This window comes from Eurosta solidaginis, chromosome 4, assembly GCF_040869045.1.
Source record: "Eurosta solidaginis isolate ZX-2024a chromosome 4, ASM4086904v1, whole genome shotgun sequence".
Lineage (NCBI taxonomy): Eukaryota > Metazoa > Arthropoda > Insecta > Diptera > Tephritidae > Eurosta > Eurosta solidaginis.
The window spans coordinates 187,846,961-187,871,413 of record NC_090322.1 but is presented as its reverse complement, the minus strand read 5'-3'; the positions used below and the strand labels follow the sequence as shown (position 1 = coordinate 187,871,413).

The window sequence follows — 24,453 nt, the reverse complement described above, 5'->3', positions numbered from 1 at the left end:
TTGCTGATGTTGGAGATTTCTGATGAAAATGCCTGCTGTAATGTCTGCAAGGTTGCATTCCTTTGAGTTTACCGCGTTTACACAATGAAATGTGCTCGTAAATTTACACAAATTGTGTAAATGATTTTTCATACACAATTTGACAGCTCGTTGACGCACTAGATAAGTTTATACGTTTACACACTTTATAAGGCATTTGTAAGGTTTCATGAGTCCCCCTAATATTTTTTCCGCCGGCCTAGATGAAATTGAAAACTAGAGCTCATTCCCAGCCAGCATTTTTTGAAAATTTTGATCAAAAAATATTCAAATATCATACCCTAAGATGATTAAAAACGTTCAAATTTAAAAGCATTTTCTGTTCGAATATTAACGTATCGTCGGGAGAAAAATGTACCATAAATGTGATTATTCTTGAATAATCATTTATGATTCATATTTCGAAACGCTTTTTATTCATATTTGATATCATTGTAAAATTGAGCTTTAATTGTTTTAGAGTAATATTTGACTGCTTTTCACAGCCATTTTCTGATCATATTCGTGAATATATTTCAATCGTTTTGGTTTAGATTTTTGACTCATTTTTGAATGCGATTATGATGCATTTATTCTTCATATCTCATTCAAAATAAGATACTACATAACAATCTTATTTCATCAAGGGAAGAAAGCATGCGGAAGTGAGCTATTTGAACCACAGGTCACTCGCAAACAAACTTGACCGATATTCACCTGCGACTACAACATCCAACATCAGCTATGATCGTCAATATCTTAAAATACGACACGGTACGGGATGTTGAAGACATATCGAGGTACATATGTATGTCAAGAGAGTTTCACTTACCTGGTCAAATAGCTCACAACTTTTGTATTGTCCAACTATTATGTATTATCTGGGAAGCCGAAGGTGGAGAAATGGTTGGAGAAATCTTCGGGCATGAGCAGCATTTGCATTAAATTGTCTTAATAATAAAAATTTAGTATACATATTTTTTCTGAACTTCATGATTGAAAAAATGTGTGTATGTGAAAAAAATAAGTTTTTCAATGAAAAGTTAAATTTTAACAAGTATAAAACTCATTATTCAGTTAACAAATATAGTCAGAAAAGATTCAGAAAGGTGAATTAAAAATGATTATAAATGTTTGATCACCTAAAGTAAACACATTTGATTCAAATATGATTCCAAAATGTGATTGAAAAACTATATTCAGTTTTTGTTCATCGAAAGGTAAGCATATTTGATCATTCTTTTTGTTGACTTTTATGAAATATTAAAATGTAATCATCAAAGGACTTCAAAAATGATTCCAAAACGTGATCGAAAAATGATTTTCAGTTTTTGATCATCAAAGGTATTCATATTTGATTATTTCTTTTGTTCAATTGTATGATAACTCATTATTTAGTCAGAAAGAAGAATCAAATTGTATTTATATGTAGGGAAATTCAAAATTTAATCATCTAAATGCCGTGTGGGTTACATTTTTTATCACGCCCATATTGTGCATTATTTTTCTTAAAAACTGCATTTTTCAACTAATGCTATTTTAAGGCTTAGAAAAATGGAAGTTGGAAGTATGTAATACAATAAGACAGCGAACAGTTTTTAATATTCGCATACTGCGTAAGGTGTAATTAAAATTTTTTATTCCTTTTTAGGATGTTTTTGATTGTCTGGCAGATGTGCTGTTGGAATTCCTTATATTCAATGAGATTTTGGCTGGTTCAAATTTCTGCCGATTCTGGCAGGCATACAAGAAAACTGTGGATGCAATAGCACACAAACGAAACTGCTTGGAGTATTGCACTGAAAGCGAATTGAATGGTTTAAAAAGTTGTTTAGAAGAATTTAACCATTTATTTTCGGCCACATTATTCCAAGTATGTATGTGTAAACACAAACAATTCATTTATTTGTTTAAACGTAGTATATCTTATACTTTATTTAACATATTTCTTTCAAGAGCTTCCTCGATAGTACGTTCGCGCTGAAAGATAAAATAGGACCAAAAGGGATCGGTCAACTTACAAATCAATGCAATGAATATATGAAACATTGCTTAGCTATGTTAACAAAGTATGATGCAAATGGTTTCACTGAACATCGGCTACTTGTGCGCTTGAATGTTTTTTGTGTTGTGTTTCATGATTTTTGCGGTCAAGTTGAAACCAAATATGTTAAACATTTACTTGAATTAAACCAAAAACATCAAGGAATCGTGCTGATAGGTAATATTTTATGGCAACCTAGCCCTTTTCTACGACGACATGCCACCACTTTGGTAAAACCACATGAACGCCTATTGCAGGATGACAAAAGATTGCGTCAATATTATTTACAAACCCGTGCACAAAGTCTCCCACATGATTGTCGCACCCACTGTTCACAGGTCCTCCTCTGGACGCTTAATGTGCGCAAAGCGTTGAGTACTGGACCATTTGACTTGACGGTACAGCAATTTAAGGAATTGTCTGCCTTATTGTTGCTTGGTTTACGTTTCGCAGCACAAATCAATTGTACAGTAAAAGGTTTAGTTAATACGCATGTACAATTGCAATCACCAATGACACGACCAACATTACAAAGTGTTTGTAAATTGATTGAATTGTTAAAATGTATACAACAAGTCTTCCAGCAATACGAAGATATCATTGCGAAGGTGATGCAATGTGTTTTGCAGTACTTGCAATATAAAGTGCTACATTTATTAAATTTGTGTAAGGTATGTAAATGATATGTTTCAAGTACTTATGCACAGCTGTATTATACTTTTTTCGAGTGCACTTAGTCACATGCACTTCAGAAAATTTAAAAACTATTTCGGGATCATCGAAAGTTCTTAAAAATTTCAGAATAGTCAGCTGTATTGCAGAAACCGTAAAATGAACTTCAGTGAAGTCAGTTGAAGTCCACAGTGCACTAAAATTGCTATTCCGTAGTTAGCTTTTTGTTTAGATCAACAAAGAGGATGCCCTTTTTGATGAAAGTGGACCAGAGGCCTTATTCCGTAACTCGATTCGAAAGAAAACTGTGATCCGAAAACTGTCAAATCACACAATTTTCCTCAAATTCGAAAGAAATTTCTTTCGAATTGTGTTAGATAATAGAGATATACGCCGCCGATAAACGCCACCGCCGCCGATTTTGGTCGTTTTTCGCACGCCGCCGCCGAATGTCAAAAATATCGGCGCGGCGGCGGCGTCCGGCGCGTTACTATATTTTCTATTCGTTTAAGATTGTTTATGCCATTTATTGTTCATGTCGAAAATTGGTCTGATATGGTCGAAAGTGGTATCAACGGATGCGCAGCACTGCCAGTTATAAGAAACTAAGGCTAAGTTTTTGATCGAGCGTAATCGCACCGCGCGATGAGACGAGAAACGCTCCATCGCTTGTTACATTTTCGCTAGCGTTATCGCAAGCGATGGAATGCTCAACGATATAACTCAACATCTTTTTATTCACGTTGTGGCAGTGTAGGGAAAGCAACATGTGTACATTAACTCGTAAAATTTAATTATTAGGAAATAGCTATTTGTTACAAAAAAAAATATTTAAAAAGTATACATAAGACAAAAAAATATCAAGTGCATCCAATCGCGATTGTGGTAATCTGCATGACGCAAACACTGCTTGTCACGTACCTTTTCAATAAAAACATCCATTTTGTTTCGCAAATTTCGCTCAAATGAATCAAAATATTTTGGTTGCAAATTTTCTTCGCTTTTGTCGCTTGTAATCGTTCAATGTGCCTTACGCTAAATCGCTTTGTCATAAACATCTTCATATGCACTAATATAATTTATCGCTAACAGCGATTCGCGCGATGCGATTACGCTCGATCATAAACTTAGCCTAATTGCGAAATTTAACTCTTTCTAACTGTACAAAAGTTATTTCAAAAACAAGCGTTGCTTAACACGGACTTTGCATCACCCAATTCACCAAATTATTAAAATAAAACACTAAAATAAAAGTTATATAATAACTTTGCATATATTTAAAAAAAATTAATAATGAACAAGTTGTTAAAAAAAGAAAATACACAAAAAAGGTGCCGATTTTTAAAAAAAATGTATATTGCGATTGGCTGAAAGAATAGCCCAAATCAGGGATGCAAAATCTTTTAGTTTCTAGGGGCATAAACACTGCTTTGAAATGATTCTTACCTCATACTTAAGTTGAGGATATATGTACGCATCAGAAGGGTTTGAAAAATCACCTGGGCTCACATTCAAACATCTGTTGTTTATTTGCGAAACTACAATAGCGTCTGAAATGTTAGTTTTGATATACACACTTCATCCTTCAAGTCTCCCACTTTGACATTTCCTAAAGTTGGCGGCCCTATCCAAAACTAGTCCCATGGAGTGAAGCACATTGATTATAGCCTATCAACCAAGTTTAAATATCACCTACACGTTACGACTCCTTGTACAAATGTGAATACGTGGGTACATATATTTACCAGGTGAGGCTTTGTCCTTCGCAAGAACATTCAAAGTGGTGAAGCAAAAGCTTTCCCAAGACAGTCGAACTAATGACCGTGTGTGCTACTACCCTAACGTAGTGGAGAGTCGAACTAGTCTGAAAACTGAAGCCACGCGGTCATCCATAATTAGCTCTTATATCATAAGGCCGGAAAAGAGCAGTTAACATCTTTCAACTTAAAATCGGTCTTTCGTTCTAAAATATACATAGATACATACATACAAATATCGTGTTGATTTAACGAAGACTATTGAAATCAATGTTGTGAACACAAACGTCTGCAAACTTTGGTCTACATTTTAAAAATTGTATCCAGGTCCTTGTAAAATTTTAATTATGTAGATGCGCCAAGGATTTATGTATCTCTAATTCTTTTCTGCAGACGCAGCAGTTCGCAGCCTCTCTGGCGTATGCGAACGAGGGACAATCCCTTCGCAAGGAGCTACTCCTGAAAAATTTTCAACGGTCTGCGAGATCTTGAGGCAAAAACCCCCGATCTTTCCGAATGGCCAACACGTTGATTTCCTTAAATACATACAAACAAAATCTTTCCTAAATATTATTTTTTTAAATAGAAAAATCAATCTTTTTAAAGTAAGAACACCGGCGTACGCCGGCGCGCCGTCTACGCCGCCGCCGCCGATAAAGTAATCGGCGTAAACCTCTTTAGATAACAAGGCCCAGTGTCAGTCTTGAATTCCTCTAAACGTATTCTTATTAAAGTAAAGAGTTTTTACAAAGATGAACAATTTAATATTTATTTCAAAACGTTTTTCTGACTGACTAACAATATTTTTTCTGAATGTCTTTATATAGGTTTTTATAAAAGATTCAAGTATATTTGATTGATTACAAAACTGTATATAACAATACAATATATACAAATTTATATTTTCTTATCCAACAGACAGATATATTCGGGTTTTACGTATGGGTTGATTTACTTGAAATTTGGTACATAGACAGCCTTTGTTTTGCGGCAGTTAAACCAGTGGCAGATATATTTGAAAAATCATTTTTAGTTATAGAAAATTATTGGGAGACTTTGAGTGAGATGCCAGAGACGTGGGGGAGAAATATAGGGAGACATAAAGGAACGGGAGAAAAAGGGCAGCGGAAGAGATAGTGGGAGAGATATATTAAGAAATACTTATACTTAAAAAAGTGTGGGTGCCTAAGTTCGGGTTAACCGAACTTTATACATTCAGCTGAGAGCTTCCATCGTATAGTTAGTTCATTTAGTTTCAGTTATCAAAGCGTGGGCGTGTTATATAATCGTTTTTGCCTACTTTTATTACAAATATTTCCTTGCATAATGGAAGTAATGTATCGAGTTTTTCCACGATAGGTCAATTCTTCTTTCAGTTATGACTCCCAAAATGCAGAAGAATTAGTGCTCAATATAATAATTAAAAAAAGTGTTTAAGTGAAACGGTTTTATTGAAAATAATACTTACATTAAGTAATAATAATACTAAAATATAGAAAAAAATTAGGTAGGTCCAAGGTACTAGTCATCACACTCTTCATCAATCTAGGGCGTTGATCAGACAATTAAATAAAAGCGTTGGACGCGTGAAATTTTCAAAAACGTGAGGCGTGGCATAACCTGATTATTAATTAGATTAGTTGAGCTGAAAGGCCGCGGTTAATGAATAAAACTTCCTTTTGATATGTTTTATATTCATAAATTTTAATTTTCCTCGATATTTCGACTTCAATCTGAAGTCATCATCAGGGACATATGGACATGTATGATCGACTGTCGATAGTTTATTGCAACATTCAAGGCTACTAAATTTTATCAAAAAAACCTGATTATGGTTCAGTTGATCTTACATATACATATATGAAAATATGATTTGTAAAGATAGGAGCGGTTGACTATCAATAGAAATTTGACGCGACCCACGCTTTTATTTATTTGTCTGATCAACGCCCTAGATTGATGAGGAGTGTGATGACTAGTACCTAGGACCAACCTAATTATTTTTTAAACGGTTGTATTTAGGCTTGACTTGACAGGCTGGTTGGTTGGCTGGCTGGCACGAATTTTGTAATTGAAATTTAAGTAACTTCCCCATAAGCTACAAACTTGAAACTTCGAATATAGTTCAGAACCCGATGACAATGCAATAATAAGAAAAAAAAACTCCGATAGGTGGCGTATCGATCGAAATATTTCAACAAATCGTATTTGTGGTCCGATTTGGTTCATATTTGGAACAAATATTACATACAGTCTGGTAGACGTGACATCAAAATATTTTGGAGTTCGAGGAGGGACAAGCATACGTGGCGCAGAGTCTAGTAAAGTCTTTGGAAGGATTATGTATTAGGACTTAGATTGTAACAAATTCTCAGGAAAGAGCCCTTATAACAATGAGTCACTAAATGAACTAAATAGAATGAGAAATAATACGCAATTAAATAAAGACTAAAAACTTGAAAATAAAATAATTATAAACAAAATTTTTAAGTTAAACGGTTTTATTGAAAACAATACTTACATGAATAATAATAAAACTAAAAGCTAGAAAATAATTAGGTAGTCATCATATTCCTCATCAATCTAGGGCGTTTTCTTATTATTCGGAACCATGTTGTCTCCTTGACTTTCACTTACAAAAAGGAGTTTTATTTGAATTTCACTACCAACATTTTAATTTATGTGCCCCAAAGTATTTTGACCTCACTTCTACCGGGAAATCAAATTTTTTTACTGAAATTTAACTAACAAAATTTGAACTTATGTGCTCCAAAGTATTTTGATGTCACCCGACTGTGTTTAATATTTGTTCAATGAGCCAAATCGGACAGACAAGTACGAGTTTTTTGAATATCTCAATTCTTGCGGCACATAACTTGAATTTTTTTTTACTAAAGCGGTTTCTATTTCTGTATGACATACGTGTTCAAAATATGAGCCATGTTCGATCCCCAAATAAGGGTTTTTGACTATCTCGATCCTTGCGCCACCTGGCGGCGATTTTTTTCTTATTATTGCATTGTCACCGGATTCTGAACTATATGTCAAGTTTCAAGCTTGTAGCTTATCGGGAAGTTACTTAAATTTCAATTACAAAATTCGTAACGCTCGCTACACGAGAGTCAAGCTAAATAAAACCGTTTAAAAAAGAGGCGGTGCCGCGCTCATTCCCAAACATTTTTTATTCACTCATTTTATTGTTTTAAATGCACTTTTGAATTAAAATACGTAGCATTGAAATTAAGTTAACTTATTATAATGTCTACGATCCTTTGAAACCTTTTATGTAATAGGACGTTGTTTGCTAATATTCACCTAATTTTTCTTTTTTAGAAACGCATAGCTGCTGCTAAAATGCATAATCGCAATGTTGATGCTCTAGCTGCGTTACGTATTGCTGAAAAATGTATGACTGGACCACCAACAAAATTACGTACACTCATCACTAAATTAGCGGTAAATGCGACAAATCTCAATAATCGTACATTGCCACAAGATCAGTGTGAACGTTTTCAATTGCTCATGGCACGCATTCTAACTCTGGCGGATTTTCAAGCAAATGTAGCTAAAATCTGTGATACATCATTCATCTACTGGCATCAATTAGTACTTTCAGCATATCTGAAACAAGTGGTGGAGCGCAAATTAGATTTTAACTCATTTCAGGTGGACATCTAATATTTCATAGCACCATTTTTTTTTGTAATGATTCTTCGATTTTTCCAGTACATTCTACGTGCTTTCAATGAGTGCGGCAAAACATTGCAGTGTATGGGTTTAGGTGAATTTAAAATATCTAAAAATTTAGCAAGAACAACTTATGATAATTTACGTAGTGAAATTGTGAGCAAATTATGTGCGCAAATCGAAACTTTTTTGCGTTTAGAAGTGCATACAAATTTACAATTGGACAAGATGAGTCCGTTTGAGCAAGGCATTGATGATTATCGCGATTTAATTAATGTGTGCCCAATGGAATTGAATGGGAATTATGTTATTCTCAAAGGTAAGTTAATAATATTTTTAAATAAGTGTTCGGAGAAAATTTGTTATCGTCCTTTAGTAATGATATTTATGGCGCCAGGTTTGTCGAGTTCTGTTTCACCCGCACCGGATGTTTAGACTCATAGGCATGCCAATTCTGTAATAAGTATTTAGAAAACTTTGAAGACTGTTTCAAAGAGGACTCACATAATGACAGCTTAAGAAATAGACCGATTTAAATTAGGTATCATTTATATGCATTGTCCAATGAATTACTATATTAATACCGGTTTGTGAGATGTATCCAAATTGTTTGCATTTTCTACACCAGAGTAGAAGTAGCAACGAAAAACATGCTCTGCTACTTCTCGGGTTCTGAACATGGACAGAGCATAGAGCATAGTCGGAGCATAAACAAGTGGTAGAATTTCTTAGGCTCTGCTATGAACTCCGTAGTCCTTTAGAGCAGAGCAAATAGCAGAATAAAAACTACGAACTTGTGTTATTTCGTCATTGTTATGCAAAACTGTCTTCTCGCGCTACTACTTATCTACAAAATCTTACAAAGGTGAGTGTTCCGCAGCAATAACAATAAGAAGAAAACATATCAATAAAAAAACAAGAAGCAACGTAAATACTGACGGGTTAGGGTGCTTAGAATATACCCGCGACAAGTATGCTATACCCTATTGATTCAAGGGGCTGTGTAGCGCAACCCCTTCAAGGAGAATCCTCTTTTTTAGCAGCCGAGGCTGTGCCGATCCCAAGTTCATCGTGGAACTAGGCGGGTCGGGATGGCCTAGAAGGTTCAATGTGGTCATATTAAATCGTTCCGAGTTGGTCGAGCTTATACCTTAATGGTGCTTCCCGGAATATACCGGATTTATATCCGGCAAATGGCCATCAATATCGAAAACACTCCCCAAAACCCTAGGGAGTGTTCATCGCTACAGCAGCATTTCAGAATAGCATTTTCCATTTTGCCCCCAGCGGGTTAGGGGGTCAGAATATACTATCGGTATGTGTGCCTGTCGTAAGAGGCGACTAAAATACCAAATTTAAGGGGCTGTGTAACGCAACCCCTCCGGTTGCCAGCGCAATATATAGCTTCTCCAAACCCAATTGTCAACCTCATCCTGTTTCACTAACAGACGAGGCTCTGGCGACCCCAAGCTGCTCATTGAACTTGGGGGTGGAGAGGGAGGGATGGCGTGAAGGTTTAATGTGGCCATATAAATCGTTGCTGAGATGGTCGGGCTAGCACCTTAATGGTGCTGTATTACCGGCTCGTACCGGATCTGTATCCGGCAAAGGACCATCACATCGATAGCACACCCCAAAGCCTTCGGCGAGTAACCTTATCGCTACAAAAAAACAAGCATAGCATTTTCAGTCCGCGATAGCGATAGATCAATACGACCATCTCACCTTTCAACTGTGTATTGGACCAATCCAATTTTTAGATTGTTGCAGAAGCAAAAATTAATTTGACTTTCGAAGTTCGAATTCTTTATGATCTGCCTCTTTTCTTATTTGAATTGTATAAATTTTTTCTAGAAATCCAAGGACCGAAGAATTGTAAGCAATAAATTACAAAGCTACGGATTTTGATGCGCTGAATCCGAATCCGCTATCAGAGATATCCCACAGGGACCCGGTTCGACTCTGCAGATGTTTGAAGAGCTCAGTAGATTCTGACTCCAAACGAGTCCAAAAATTTGAATTCTATATAAACCTTTTTCCGCAAACCCACCAGGAAAACGAAACGATATATGTACAATTGTGGTGTGTCGCATACTCGGCAAAGGAGTGGAGGCACCACAATTGTGTTTCGATAATAAATAAAAGAGAAGAAAGTCGAGAGATTTCTCGTTATAAATATTGTTTTATTAAAGTGGAAATTATAATTAGAACACTAATTTATCTTGTTAAAAGTGAGATCTGATGGGGCTCCTCGGACGTTGATAGCTGTGGTTCGCTCGACAATCGCTGGCAAAGTAAACGGTTGCCTTGTCGAAGACAATCGTTGAACCGCGGGAAAAGTCTCCGGTTTTAAGGGGAAGCTTCCCCACACAGAACTAGTGGTCGATAAAGTGGTGCTATTAGGGTGGCGAGAGTTAATGTGAATTTAGGCTTCGGGCCTAAACATGCCGGCCCCCTTGCGATACGCAACAGCTCAGACTCCGCCTGAGAGTTCCCGACCACGATTTGTCTTAAAACTAGATTCTAAAGCTAAGCGGTGCGCGCCGGATGGCGCGACGCCATCCACCTTGCCTACGCCGTGACGATAAGAAAAATTGACGGAACCTGTATGATATATTTCTTGCCATTCACATAAAACTTCATTTATTTCGATAAAGGTACTATTTACATGTATAAACTTATAATAAGCTAAATAACCCTAAATCACCATTAAGGTATACTAGATCGGGTGGGTCCCCGAGAGTACCCAGCCGAAGAAAGGGGATCCGCCAGACGAATATGCTCGTAAGGAGCCGCGACGCTGGGGTCGACGTTATATGTGGGGCTGACGTGCCTGAACTCATGGACGCAGACTGTGTGAGTCGTTACCGTCTTGCTCTGTCCATGTTTGCCTCTAAATCTAATGAAATAGCCGGTTTCGCCGGCAGCGTGGGTCGTCGGCAGTGCTAACTTTCGCGCCAGCCTACGGTCGATCGTTGTGTGGGGGGAACATGCATCAAGGAGTGCATGAATGAGGTCCAAACGCCCCCTGGCTTCCACCTTCACTACTGCAGTTGGCGCCAGAGTAGCCATTGGGCGAAGGGTCGGGCCAGCTGTAGTGTGGGCCGGAATGATTCCGTTCCTAAAGGAACTGTGTTGCGGTAGCTGGCGCGGCCGAGTGGCCAGTCTACCGTCTCGGTTGTGTTCGTGCGAGTTTCGAATAGCGCGTAGCTAGCGCGGCCGAGAGATCAGTCTAAGCTCGGGCGTTTTCCGTGGTGCTCGCGTGCGTCGTTGCGTGGGTGGGCGGAAAGGCCGTGATTCCGCTCCACTTTCCTCTCGTCTTTCGTGCGCTAATAGGGATCGGAACGGCCGTGGGTCCGATCCCCTAGTGTTTGCTCGACCTGTATGGGAGCCCGCTCCACTCCCGGATGGTATCTGTGGATCCTCTGTAAAGGCCGACTCTGACGCATGGAGAGACAGCGCCTGATCCATAGTCTCTTCGTCCACCTGTTGCGTCGTAGGCATCCTTTCATAGCCCTCTTCCTCCTCTTCTAAGACCAGCTGGATCCAGCTCTTGGGCTGCTCTGGCTCCGTTGAAAGGTCTTCCATCGACACGTGTAGTGTGGTATGATGGTTGCTACCACATCTTCTGCACCTGCCCTTACTCGTGCAGTCTCTGGCACGATGTACCATCGACAGGCAATTCTGGCAGTAATTGACGTTCATGATCTCGCGCGTTGCATAGATGGCACGGCTTCGGATATCGAGCGGCCTGGCGCTTGGTCCTCTTGCGTAGCGACGCGTAACGAGTCATTCTATTCAGAGAATGTGGAAGAAAAAGAAAGGGAAACTCGGTGATTTATTATGCCTGTGTCGCGCGTTCGGTGGCGAGTAAGCCCTAATTCTATTATCGGGACTTTTGAAATTTAGCGCGTGAGTAGGGTAAAAACAACTCTATCTGCCTACGAAAAAATATTCCTATCGCGCACGTTATGTGCATGGCCTCTTTCCCCGCACGTTATGTGCCTGGGTATTTAGTGCCTTATTTTGTTTATTTTTGTCACCTGGTAGCGTTTTAGCTAGCCAGGCCTACTAGTGCTGCAGAAAAATGAGCATTTACGTTATTCGGTACTCACCTTTGGGTAAAGAACCGGGTAGAGAGTGTGTTATGTGCTTGATCTTTGAATCGTTGTTGTTGCTGTTGTTGGTGCTAACACCCAACAACTTTCCTGCCCGCCGCAAAGAAATGTTTGGACAACACAGTTTTATGCGACATAAGAACTCATAAACGGATGTTCATCTGGGAGAAAAGGAACAAATTTTATAAAATTTCTTTTTTTTTTTGAATTTGTGCACAACTTTGTTCAAATTTGGTTGATTTTCTTGAAATCGATTATTGGGATTCATCAACACTGGGTTTGGTGTCTTCAAACCAGCTGCTAGGGCTTTTCGGATGGAACAGCGGTTCCCTTCAAAATATTTTTTTTTGTGTATTTTCGCACATATTTTCGATTTATATATTACCTCATCTGTGCATCACTGTCTATAGGGTTGGGGCTGCTTGTATATTTGTCTATCCGTTGGAATTCTGGGTATTAAATTTTATCTATTATTTATTTTTATTATAGATCATGTTGAAAATTATTTAAGTGCCATGTTTTACAATTTAACCACAATTTCATTACATGACTGGAAGACTTACGAAGAAATGCGTCACTTGGCTAATACTCGCATAATGCTGAAGCCAGTGGAGGACTACTTGCCAAATCAAACTTTGGAACAGGTATATGTGTTAAAAATTATTGCATTTTTTGGGTTAGATTGGGAGGTTATATTGCCACCATCTCTTCATAGTGAAGTAGTAATTTACTTTGCAAATAAATCCATCTACAATTGTCTATCCCAAAACAGAGAATTTTAAAGTTCTTATTTCATCAGCTGATTATTTACATTTCGATGAGGGCATCGATTGTCAAATCTAATTGCTCTCATTGAGCAATACTGCTCGCGACAATAACAAAGCATGTAAATTTTTTTGCTGTAGATCAAAGGCAGGCAAATATTTTCCTGGGAGTCGAAGTATGTTCCACCGTCTCACGTACACAGTTCGTAATTACACGCATACAACACGAGCGTCAACAAGCAGAGCACAAAAAAATCAAATTTTATTCAGTTTCATGCAAGCATTAAATGAAGCAGATTGATACCGCGTTGCTTGATCATTTAATCATTCAGGGCTGTCATGGAATCCAAGTCGGTTTTGCGTTTTGTCGGAATTACAAACCAATATTGATTTAAATTGGTTTCATAAAACCGTATTGGTTTTGCTTCTTTCGAATGTAAATAAAACCGATGTTCGAATCAGCTGTTTTGCGGTGCACCGACAATTTTGATGTTAATTTTTTTGACAAAATTTTATAAAATAGTTGTTTTGTGCATTTAAACAGCAATAAACAAATTGATTGACATCAAAATAGCATCAGCAGTTGTAGCATTTATATTATTGGAAGAAGAAAGTTTCTAGAAGGTCAAAAGGAAAATTTTGGAGAGATCGCAGCAATCCATTTGAGTTTCCAGAGACAGCGTAAATAACCTGTTTCTAAATGTGGGTTGCTAGATATGTATAGTGTATTTGCAGTTACATTGCATACTATCGCATAAGCAAAGAGGCTTTCCGAATGGTATTGGACACCATTGAAGGATGCGTAACTCGCTCGAAAGTTCTGCCAGTGCTGCAACTAGCAGCTACGTTACGATTTTTAGCTGAGGGACCCCATCAAAGATCAGTTAGCAAGGATTCTAGCATGAGTGTAGGTAGAAGCACGGTGTCAACGATTTTAGATGATGTGCTTCGTGCAGCCCTTCGGAATATCTGGATGTTTCTCCATAGATTCAGTCAATATACTGTTTTGCATTGAATTTTTATGTTTTCCCCTATTAAGAATGAAAATATATGTAAATTTACATTTATTTTTATAAAATAAACTTTTATTTCCTTACATTTTTAGAAAATACTCAACTGCAAGAGAAATACAACTATGAAAAATTAAATCCAACAGCATTTAACTGATTGGATTGTTTCCGATAGCAAAACCGATATTACCGGATTCTCTGACACCTAAAACCGACACTAATTCCAATTCGAATATTAAACCGATAACATTGGATTTCATGACACCAAAGTAATTATTTTTTCGTTTTTAAATCCGATTCCGACAACAATTGGATTCCATGACAGCCCTGATTAAATTTAAATTTAATGGTACACTGAGCATAAATCCAAACTATATTTTATTGATCAGGAAGATGGAGTTTGAAAACGATTTTTTGTTTTGTCTAAATATTTTTAATGATGCTGAGTGTCTTATATGCAGCCAAGATTTAAAATGCAAAGACGAATTTCACCTTAAGCGCTATTATAACACTCGTCGTCCTGATCTCCAGTTAGTAAGAGGAGTAGAGAGAGATCAGTTGATTGCTAAACTTAAAGACTGTTTTAGGATAAAATATATTAAATTATTGAATACAGAGCATGCTGACTATAATGCTTTGGAAGACAGTCTACTGAAGGCAACATATGCAATAGCTTTAGCGTTAGCAAAGAAAGGTAGGCCTTTTGAGGATGGGGTTTTTTTTAAAGAAATGTGCCTTGAAATATTTCCGTTTTTCGGAAGCGTAGGGAAGCAAATGACTGCAATCGTAAATGGTCTTCAGTTGCCAGCCAGAACTATGACTCGAACAAGTGAAATTATTGGGAATTTCCTACAAGCGGAGACCAAAGAACGTATAGAAAGTTATTTATTTATTGATAAACAACTTAAGAAAAACTAAGCAGAAAGCATACACACATGTTTTTTTATTAATATCTAAGTTAAGCCACCTTCATAATTTAACTATTAATACAACAGATACATAGGTACATTTTGAATTCTGAAAATGTGCTTGAAGCACGTTGAACATATGAATTAAAAAAAAAAAAAAAAAAAAAAAAAAAAAATTTTATTTAAAAAAAAATCACCCTCCAAAAACTTGAAAAAAGTTCAAGTAGACACAAAACATAAGATTTGTATGTGTTCCTGTCAATTTAAGTTACGACGACCACGTCAAGATTTATCTGTTAACTTATACAACATATACATTTTTTCCAGTGCAATACCACCAACACAAGCATTTTTGAGCGTAACACACTAATATTCCCACATATTGCACCCTCTCAACGTGCCGGCCTCTGCTGTAGATATGTATGGAGGTAACTTTTTATTTAGACACCAGCGTACCCGGCAGACGTTGTCCTGCCCTACATTTGAAATGTTGATCTCCCTTCCCATTATCTCTCTCTATATTACTGAATACACTTCTACCTTTTCTCCCATTTCTGTAGCAGCAGTGCTTCGCCCCATCCAATAGGTGCGACCACTTACAAAATGTTGTTTTTGTTGTGGTTGTTGTGGCAACTATCAAATAATTAAATTAAAATAAATATCCTCTCCGAGTAAGCTCCGAGGCGTTGGTTCCACATTGCAATTGAAAATATGGTTGGTGTCGTGTGAGGACACGTTACAAGCAGGGAATACATTGGGTATATCGGGGTTTATTCAGGATTGTCATACAGTATCCAGATCGAAAGTGGGCTAGAATGACGCTCGTCTCCCTGGGGCTTTCCTCAACTGCGAGGTTCGGATATTTGTCTTTAAGAACGGGGTTCACCGGGCAATCTCTGGCATAGTAGTCCGAAGCTATGTCTCTGAGGACCTTTACGTGATACTTCTTAAATGCCGGATTTTTTCATAGTGCTTACGGAGATGACGTTTTAAGTTCCTGGGAAGTGGGGCCTCTTCAATCAGTTGAGATGCCCAAGTTTCGGGGTATTCAGCAAAAACTGTTTGCTCAGCATTTTATTTCTCCCTTTATGGGGAGTATTCTCGCCTCACTGTGTAGATGATGTTCTGGAGACATAAGAAGAAATCCCGTGGCAGTAATGAGCGCAGTGTTTTGACAGTCCTGCAGTTTCATCCAGTGTGTTTCTTTTAGGCTCATCGGCTATATTGACGCGAAGCATACAAGCGGCTGGTCAACTACTTTGTAGGTGGTTAAGAGCATTTTTTTATTAAAGTTCTCAGGGCTATTCACAAAAAGGCGTCGGACCTCTATGCCAGGAATTGTCCGGTGAGCACCGTTCTTAAAGTTATATACCCTGAATTCGCGGAAGAATGGTTTGTGTCATGTGGGAACACATTCCAAACAGGACATACATTATGTATGGCGGGATTGATTCTGGATAGATGGTAAGAGTTTAACCTGTTGCAATATCCAGATCGAAGTTGAGCTAGAGTCACGCTCGTCTCCCTAAGGAGATTGCCTTCCTTTCCTGCGACTTCAGGGAATTTATTCTTAACAACGGCGTTCGCTGAGCAATTCCTGGCGTAACGGTCCGACGCCTTTTTGTGGATTATCACTGAGTACCTTTTTGTATTTTTCTTCTACATACGGCTGAGTTCTCATGTGCCGTATTTTCTCAGAATGCTTGCGGAGAGACTTCTTAAGCCCTGCGAGACGGTGCCTCTTCAATCAGATATCTGTTCGGATGCCCAGGTTTCTTGGTATTCAACAAAAACTGTTTGTTCAGCATTACATTTCTCTCCCTCTCGCCGCACTGCGCAGGTGGTGCTCTGGGGACATAAAAGACACGCCTGTATTTTCTTCCAGTGAGTAACCTTCAGGCTTTGCGATTATATCGGGGGCGCGTAGCATGCAAGCGGCCGGCCAATTGCTTTGTAAGTGGTAATGAGCGTTTCTTTATCTTTGCCCAAGTGCTGGCGGCAAGAGATTTGAGGGTTTTATTACGAGTCTGTATTTTAGGTACCATTGCAAATGCATGTAGATCCTGATATAACTTCACACCCAGTATTTTTGCGTAAGACACTCGGTAGCGTACTGCCATCGAAGTGGTCGACATTTGCAGCCATTATCGTGCATTCATCGGCATTGTTGTGTTGTTGTTGTTGTTGTAGCGATAAGGTTACGCCCCGAAGGCTTTGGGGAGTGTTATCGATGTGATGGTCCTTTGCCGGATAGAGATCCGGTACAATCCGGTAACACAGCACCATTTACGTGCTAGCCCGGCCATCTGGGGAACGATTTATATGGCCACATTAAACCTTCAGGCCATCCCTCGCTAGATTACGGAGATAGTCCATTTCATGAAGCGGCACAACATCCGCATTGCTGCGATTCAAGAGACTAAACTCACAGCAAGATCTGCATTGCAGACCTGCTCTGGGTATAATGTCCACAGGAAAGACCGCGAGAGCGGAAATGGAGGCGGCCTCGCGTTTATTATACACCACTCTGTGCAATATTATATATTTGATCCTGGCATCGACCGCAGGGACAATGTCTTAGAACGTCAAGGTCTATCTGTTCGGTCAGGCGATGCAAATCTATAAATCATCAACATCTACATCCCTCCTGTCACCTGTTGCCCCAGTGGATACCGCCCTAATATCGAGGCCTTACTCACTGGCAACAATCGCATTATCTTAGGCGATTTCAATGCCCATCACGACCTATGGCATTCAAACTTGCGGGCGGACAGTAGGGGTGAGATGTTGGCGGATCAAATAGAAGAAACGACGTTCTGCACAATAAACGGAGACGCCCCCACACGTATGGTAGGAAGCTGTCATAGCTCGCCAGATATCTCAATCGTGAGCGCAGAACTCGTAAACTGCGTCAACTGGCAGCCGATGGTAACATTGGCATCCGACCACCTGCCCATACTTATTTCGTTCGAGCGTACCGCCGACTTCATCGTCACCGAAAAACGCACTTTCATAAACTTCAAAAAAGGAAAGTGGGAAGAATATAAATCTGCAACAGACAGCAGCTTTGCTGCCCTCCCTATCCCGACTGATGCCCGCCAAGGGGAGCGTGCCTTCCGTAAGGTCATTGAATCCGCCTCGGCACATTTCATTCCCGCCGGGAGAATTCCCGAAATCCGGCCCCACTTCCCGGCGGAGGCCGCGAGCTTAGCGAGGGAACGCGACCTTATAAGACAGCTTGGTCCAGGCGACCCCCAAATAAGGGATATAAACCAACGCATAAGATTGCTTGTGGACGAACACAAGCGGGCGAAATGGGAAGAGCACCTAAGAGGTTGTAACCTCTCTACCGGTGTAGGTAAACTTTGGTCCACCGTAAAGTCCCTATCGAATCCGACTAAGCACAAAGACAAAGTTTCCATCGCCTTTGGCGATAAGGTGCTGTCGGATACGAAAAATGCGCGAGCGCTTTCTGCCGACAATATATAATGCATCCTACGGTTGACAAAGATAGACGGAGAGCCAATAGACACGCACATAAACACAAATTCAGCGCGTCACCAATCACCATCACCGCTAGAGAGGTTGAGGACGCCATTGGTCGCGCTAAACCATCCAAAGCAGTGGGCCCAGACGGCATAGCCATGCCGATGCTTAAAAACCTAGGGAAAGAGGGTTTCAAATATTTAGCGCATGTCTTCAACCTGTCTCTTTCCACCTTTGTCATACCCGAGAAATGGAAAATGGCCAAGGTGGTCCCGCTACTAAAGCCTGGGAAACCAGCTAACACAGGTGAGTCATATCGTCCGATATCTCTCCTATCGCCAGTGGCAAAGACGCTTGAAGCCATTTTGCTCCCTTATTTCCAAGCACATTTGCAGCTAGCCCCTCATCAGCATGGCTTCAGAAACTCCATAGCACTACCTCCGCGCTAAATGTCATTGGCACCCAGATAAATTGCGGTTTGAATCAATACCCCCACCATAGAACAGTACTCGTAGCGCTAGACCTATCAAAAGCCTTTGATACGGTCAACCATGGCTCGTTACTGCAAGACCTGGAAGGGTCTACCCTTCCCCCATGTCTTAAAAGGTGGACCGCAAATTATCTGGGTGGTCGGCAGGCATCGGTGCAATTCAAAAACGAAACATCAAAACCAAGGAGAATTAAACAAGGGGTGCCACAGGGTGGTGTCCTATCCTCACTTTTGTTTAATTTCTCCATATCCAAGCTACCTTCACCACCGGAAGGAGTCACAATCGTTTCCTACGCCGATGACTGCACAATAATGGCCACAGGCCCAGGCCCAGAGATCGATGAGCTATGCAATAAAATAAACGGCTATCTCCCTGATCTCTCCAGTTTTTTCGCCTCGCGAAACCTGGCATTGTCACCGACTAAATCTTCCGCGACCTTATTTACAAAATGGACGCCCCAAATGTCGACCATATTGAATATCCACGTCGATGGCACTACGCTACCGACTGTCCTACACCCCCAAATCTTGGGTGTGACGTTTGATCAGGATCTACATTTTGGTGCGCACGCAACCGCAATTGTTCCGAGAATTCAGAGCCGTAATAAAATCCTCAAATCCCTTGCTGGCAGTACCTGGGGAAAAGATAAAGAAACGCTCATTACCACATACAAAGCAATTAGCCAGCCGATTACGTGCTACGCGTCACCCATATGGCCGCCAAGCCTAAAAACTACCCACTGGAAGAAACTAAAGGCCTGCCAAAATACTGCTCTCAGAATCGCCACGGGCTGTCTTCTTATGTCCCCAGAACACCATCTGCATAATGAGGCGAGAATACTCCCCATCAGGGAGAGAAATGAGATGCTGACCAAACAGTTTCTGTTGAATACCCAGAAACCTGGGCATCCCAACAGACATCTGATTGACGAACCAGCACCGCCTAGGGGCCTAAGGAGTCATCTCCGTAAGCATTTTGAGGAAATACGGCACCTGAGAACCCAGCCGTATGAAGCGAAAAAACACAAGCAGGTCCTTGGTGAACTCCATAGACAGGCGTCGGACCTTTATGTCGGGAATTACCCGGTGAATCCAGTACTTGAAGAAAAATATCCAGAACTCGCGGAAGAGGAACGCATACTCCCCAGGGAAACGCGTGTCACTCTTGCTCAACTTCGTTCTGGATACTGTAACAGGTTAAACTCTTACCTATCCAGAATCAACCCCGACATACAAAATGTATGCCCCGCTTGCAATGTGTCCCCACATGACACCAACCATCTCTTTTAATTGTAATGTGGAACCAACGCCTCTAACACCCCTTTCCTTATGGTCCACCGCTGTTGAAACGGCAAGTTTCCTTGGACTCCCGTTAGAGGATATTGATGAAAATTTGTGATCGGTCGCGGCTATTAGGTGGGGCGAGCATTGCTACAACAACAACAACAACAACATCCCTCGCTCCCCACCCCCAAGTTCCATGAGGAGCTTGGGGTCGTCAAAGCCTCGTCTGTTAGTGAAACAGGATTCGCCGCGGATAGGTGAGGTTGTCAATTGAGTTTGGAGATGCTGTATATGATGTGCTACACAGCCCCTTGAATCTGGTATTTTAGTCGCCTCTTACGAGAGGCATACCTGATCATCCTCACTTTAGATTTATCCTTTACATATATATGAGAATACACTCTAGATATATAATGTTCGGTTTCAACTTTCTACTTGTTATTTATTAGATGAGCTATAAGCCTCGATTACATTGGAAACTTAAGGCGAATAAATACTTTTCTTGGTTCTCTGCCAGTTAGAGGAATCATTTATTTTCAATTTCAAAAATAATTACTATTTTTTAGGGTATCGATATTTTGGAAATTATGAGAAAAATACATATATTCGTCTCAAAATATGTCTACAACATGAACTCTCAAATATTCGTTGAGCAAAAAAGTGGCAACAAACATTTAGATTCGATTGGTATACGCCATGTAGCTAATTCCTTGCGTACACACGGCACTGGTGTCATCAATACAACAGTTAATTTTACATATCAATTTTTGCGACAAAAATTTTATACATTCTCACAATTTCTTTATGATGAACAAATAAAATCACGTTTGATGAAGGAATTGCGTGCCTTTACAGAACATAAACAATCTAATAATTATCCACTTTATGCGTACGAACGTGCCGATGCCTTTAATAAAGATATACGTAAGCTGGGGCTCGCCAATGATGGTCAAACTTATATGGATCTCTTTCGTAAAGTGATAACGCATGTGGGTATGTTATTGGAGCTGAAGTGAAATTGAACAGTTTTTTTTTAATTTAACAAGTCATATATTACACAGGAAATGCCATGGGTTATATACGTTTGGTGCGCAGCGGTAGCATTCATGCCAATTACAGTGCTAGCCTTTATTTACCAAAATTCGATGAAAATTTACAATTTGTTACGGCTTCCCGCGAACAGGAGTTCGCCGATGTAACTGTGGCGGCAGCTCAGAATTTCGAAGTGAATATTACCAATTTGGTAAACAGTTTCTCCGACAGTACAGATTATTTTAAGGTGAGTTAAATAGATATTTCATCTTTTTACACTCTGATATGCAGTAGAAATTCATTGTATCGGGCCTCAGATATTTTCGTTTCAATATTTCAAAACTGAATGTTAAAAGACGTCTCTTAATGAGCAAATTCACAAGGTCTTTTGTTATCTTATAGAGTATATTTTTAAACACTACCCTTATGAACACTACAATGTTGTTGTAGCGATAAGGTTACTCCCCGAAGGCTTTGAGGAGTGTTATCGATGTGATGCCCTTTGCCGGATACAGATCCGGTACGCTTCGGTAAAACAGCACCATTAAGGTACTAGCCCGACCATCTCGGAAACGATTTATATGATCACATTAAACCTTCAGGACACCCCCCCCCCTCCCCACCCCCAAGTTCCATGAGGAGCTTGGGGTCGCCAGAGCCTGGTCTGTTAGTGAAACGGGATTCGCCGCTCGAAGGTGAGGTTGACAATTGGGTTGGAGAATTTGTTTATTGCGCTACACAACCCCTTGAACCCCTACACTAACCCCAGCGGGTTAGCGGATCAGAATATACCCGCGGTAGGTATGCCTGTCGTAAGAGGCGACTAAAATACCAGATTCAAGGGGCTGTGTAGCGCAACCTTTCAGGTTGCCAGCGCAATATATGTATAGCTTCTCCAAACCCAATTGTCAACCTCACCTATCCGTGGCGAATCCTGTTTCACTAACAGACGAGGCTCTGGCGACCCCAAGCTCCTCATGGAACTTGGGGGTAGGGAGGGAGGAAATGGCCTGAAGGTTTAACGTGGCCACATAAATCGTTCCCGAGATGGTCGGGCTAGCACCTTAATGGTGCTATGGTACCGGAGCGTATCGGATTTGTATCCGGCAAAGGACCATCACATCGATAACACTCCCCAAAGCCTTCGGGGAGCAACCTTATCGCTACAACAACAACAACAACAACCCCTACACTACAATGAGTTGTATGTTGTATTTCAATACAATCGCAGGAAGAGCCATCAGCAAAAAGCATGTAAATTTATGCAATTAAATTAATTAAATTTATGACCCCCAGCGTGTTAGGGGGTTAGAATATACCTCGGTAGGTATGCCTGTCGTAAGAGGCGACTAAAAAACCAAATAGATTCAAGGGGTTGTGTAGCGCAACCCTTTCAGGATGCCAGCGCAATATATAGCTTCTCCAACCCAATTGTCAACCTCACCTACTCGTGGAGAATCCTGTTTAATTAACAGCCGTAGCTCTGGCGATAATACTTTTATTAATCCTTGCTCTTTTTCCGTTGTGTTTTTACATTTTGTTACAAAAATTCTTGAAAATTTTAAGAATCAGTAAATACTTTTTTTTGACAGTAATATAGCACAGAATTTACATACCCTGCTCAATTGTATTTTTTCCAAAAATTGCATATGGGAAACAATAACAAAGCACAAATGACAGGTTTAAAATCATAGCACACACGTTGGACAACAGATCTTGTGAATTGCCTAAATCTTTAAAGTGTTAAAAGTTTCCTGCAATGAATGAACATATACCGAAAGGTGCAAGCTCAAGATTTTTTTTTTTAAATATACATATTTGGTCGGGATTTCGTCTTGTCGGGACTACGTTGTGTACGGATTATGATGGGTTGGTGTGGCTGTGTCTGGACTATGTATTTCGTAAAGTAAAATTTGTGGTCTAGTAACAGCTATTAAAAATTAGATGCTGCTACACTTTTTAGTTTTGAAGTTAATACATTAAGGCCCCTTGCAGAATGATAAGTTATTTTTTTCGCTCAGTGTTAGTTTAAACAAGTAAGGAAGGCTAAGTTCGGGTGTGACCGAACATTACATACTCAGCTGAGAGCTTTGGAGACAAAATAACAATGTAGGAAAATGAACCTAGGGTAACCCTGGAATGTGTTTGTACGATATGGGTATCAAATGAAAGGTGTTAATAAGTATTTTAAAAGAGAGTGTCCCTTAGCTGTATATGTGAAGGCGTTTTCGAGATATCTACCAAATTGTGGAACAGGGTGACCCAGAACATCATCTGTCGGGTACCGCTAATTTCTTTATATATGTAATACCACGAACAGTGTTCCTGCCCTAATTCCAAGGGCTTTTGATTTCGCCCTGCAGAACTTTTTCATTTTCTTCTACTTAATATGGTGGGTGTCACACCCATTTTACAGTTCTTTCTAAAGTTATATTTTGCGTCAAAAAACTAATCCAATCACCATTTTTCATCCCTTTTTTCGTATTTGGTATAGAATTACGGCATTTTTTTCATTTTCCAACATTTCCGATATCGAAAAAGTGGGCGTGGTCATAGCCGGGTTTCGGCTATTTTTTATACCAAGATAAAGTGAGTTCAGATAAATACGTGAACTAAGTTTAGTAAAGATATATCGATTTCTGCTCAAGTTATCGTGTTAACGGCCGAGCGAAGGGCAGACGGTCGACTGTGCATAAAAACTGGGTGCGGCTTCAACCGACTTCGCTCATTTTCATGACGTTATTGTCATAGAAGCTATGCCCTTACCAAATTTCACAAGGATTTTGAAGTTTTCTTTTATTTTTGTATTCTGTTGCACCATATCATTACTGGATTTAATCTTGACATAATTTACTTATATAGTGTAAAGATATTCAATTTTTTGTTAAAATTTTACTTTTAAAATTATTTTTTTTTAAAAAGTGTGCGTGTTCGTTATCAGATTTTGCAAATTTTTATTTAGCACACATATAGTAATAGGAGTAACGTTCCTGCCAAATTTCATCAGGATATCCTCAACAACTGCCAAATTACAGCTTGCAAACCTTTTAAAAGTGGGCGGTGTCACGCCCTTTGTCCAAAATTTTACTAATTTTCTTTCTGCGTCATAAGGTCAACCCACTTACCAAGTTTCATCCTTTTATCCGTCTTTGGTAATGAATTATCGCACTTTTCGGGTTTTCG

General features: G+C 39.6%; 2 protein-coding genes across 3 annotated transcripts in view; one reads left to right on the top strand and one right to left on the bottom strand.

Moving 5' to 3' along the window:
* LOC137250791 (uncharacterized) overlaps positions 1-24,453 on the bottom strand; it is a 373,639-nt gene that overhangs the window by 309,774 nt on the left and 39,412 nt on the right. The gene's annotated exons all lie outside the window — the stretch shown is intronic.
* SWIP (strumpellin and WASH-interacting protein) overlaps positions 1-24,453 on the top strand; it is a 29,347-nt gene that overhangs the window by 3,525 nt on the left and 1,369 nt on the right. The window contains exons 3-9 of one of the 2 annotated variants that reach the window (XM_067784256.1): positions 1,670-1,891; positions 1,975-2,733; positions 7,825-8,157; positions 8,218-8,497; positions 12,786-12,940; positions 20,805-21,231; positions 21,300-21,517. In XM_067784256.1, the coding sequence (XP_067640357.1) occupies positions 1,670-1,891; positions 1,975-2,733; positions 7,825-8,157; positions 8,218-8,497; positions 12,786-12,940; positions 20,805-21,231; positions 21,300-21,517 (2,394 nt within the window). The remainder of the gene's footprint in view (positions 1-1,669; positions 1,892-1,974; positions 2,734-7,824; positions 8,158-8,217; positions 8,498-12,785; positions 12,941-20,804; positions 21,232-21,299; positions 21,518-24,453) is intronic. The other variant, XM_067784257.1, reaches the window with a different exon arrangement.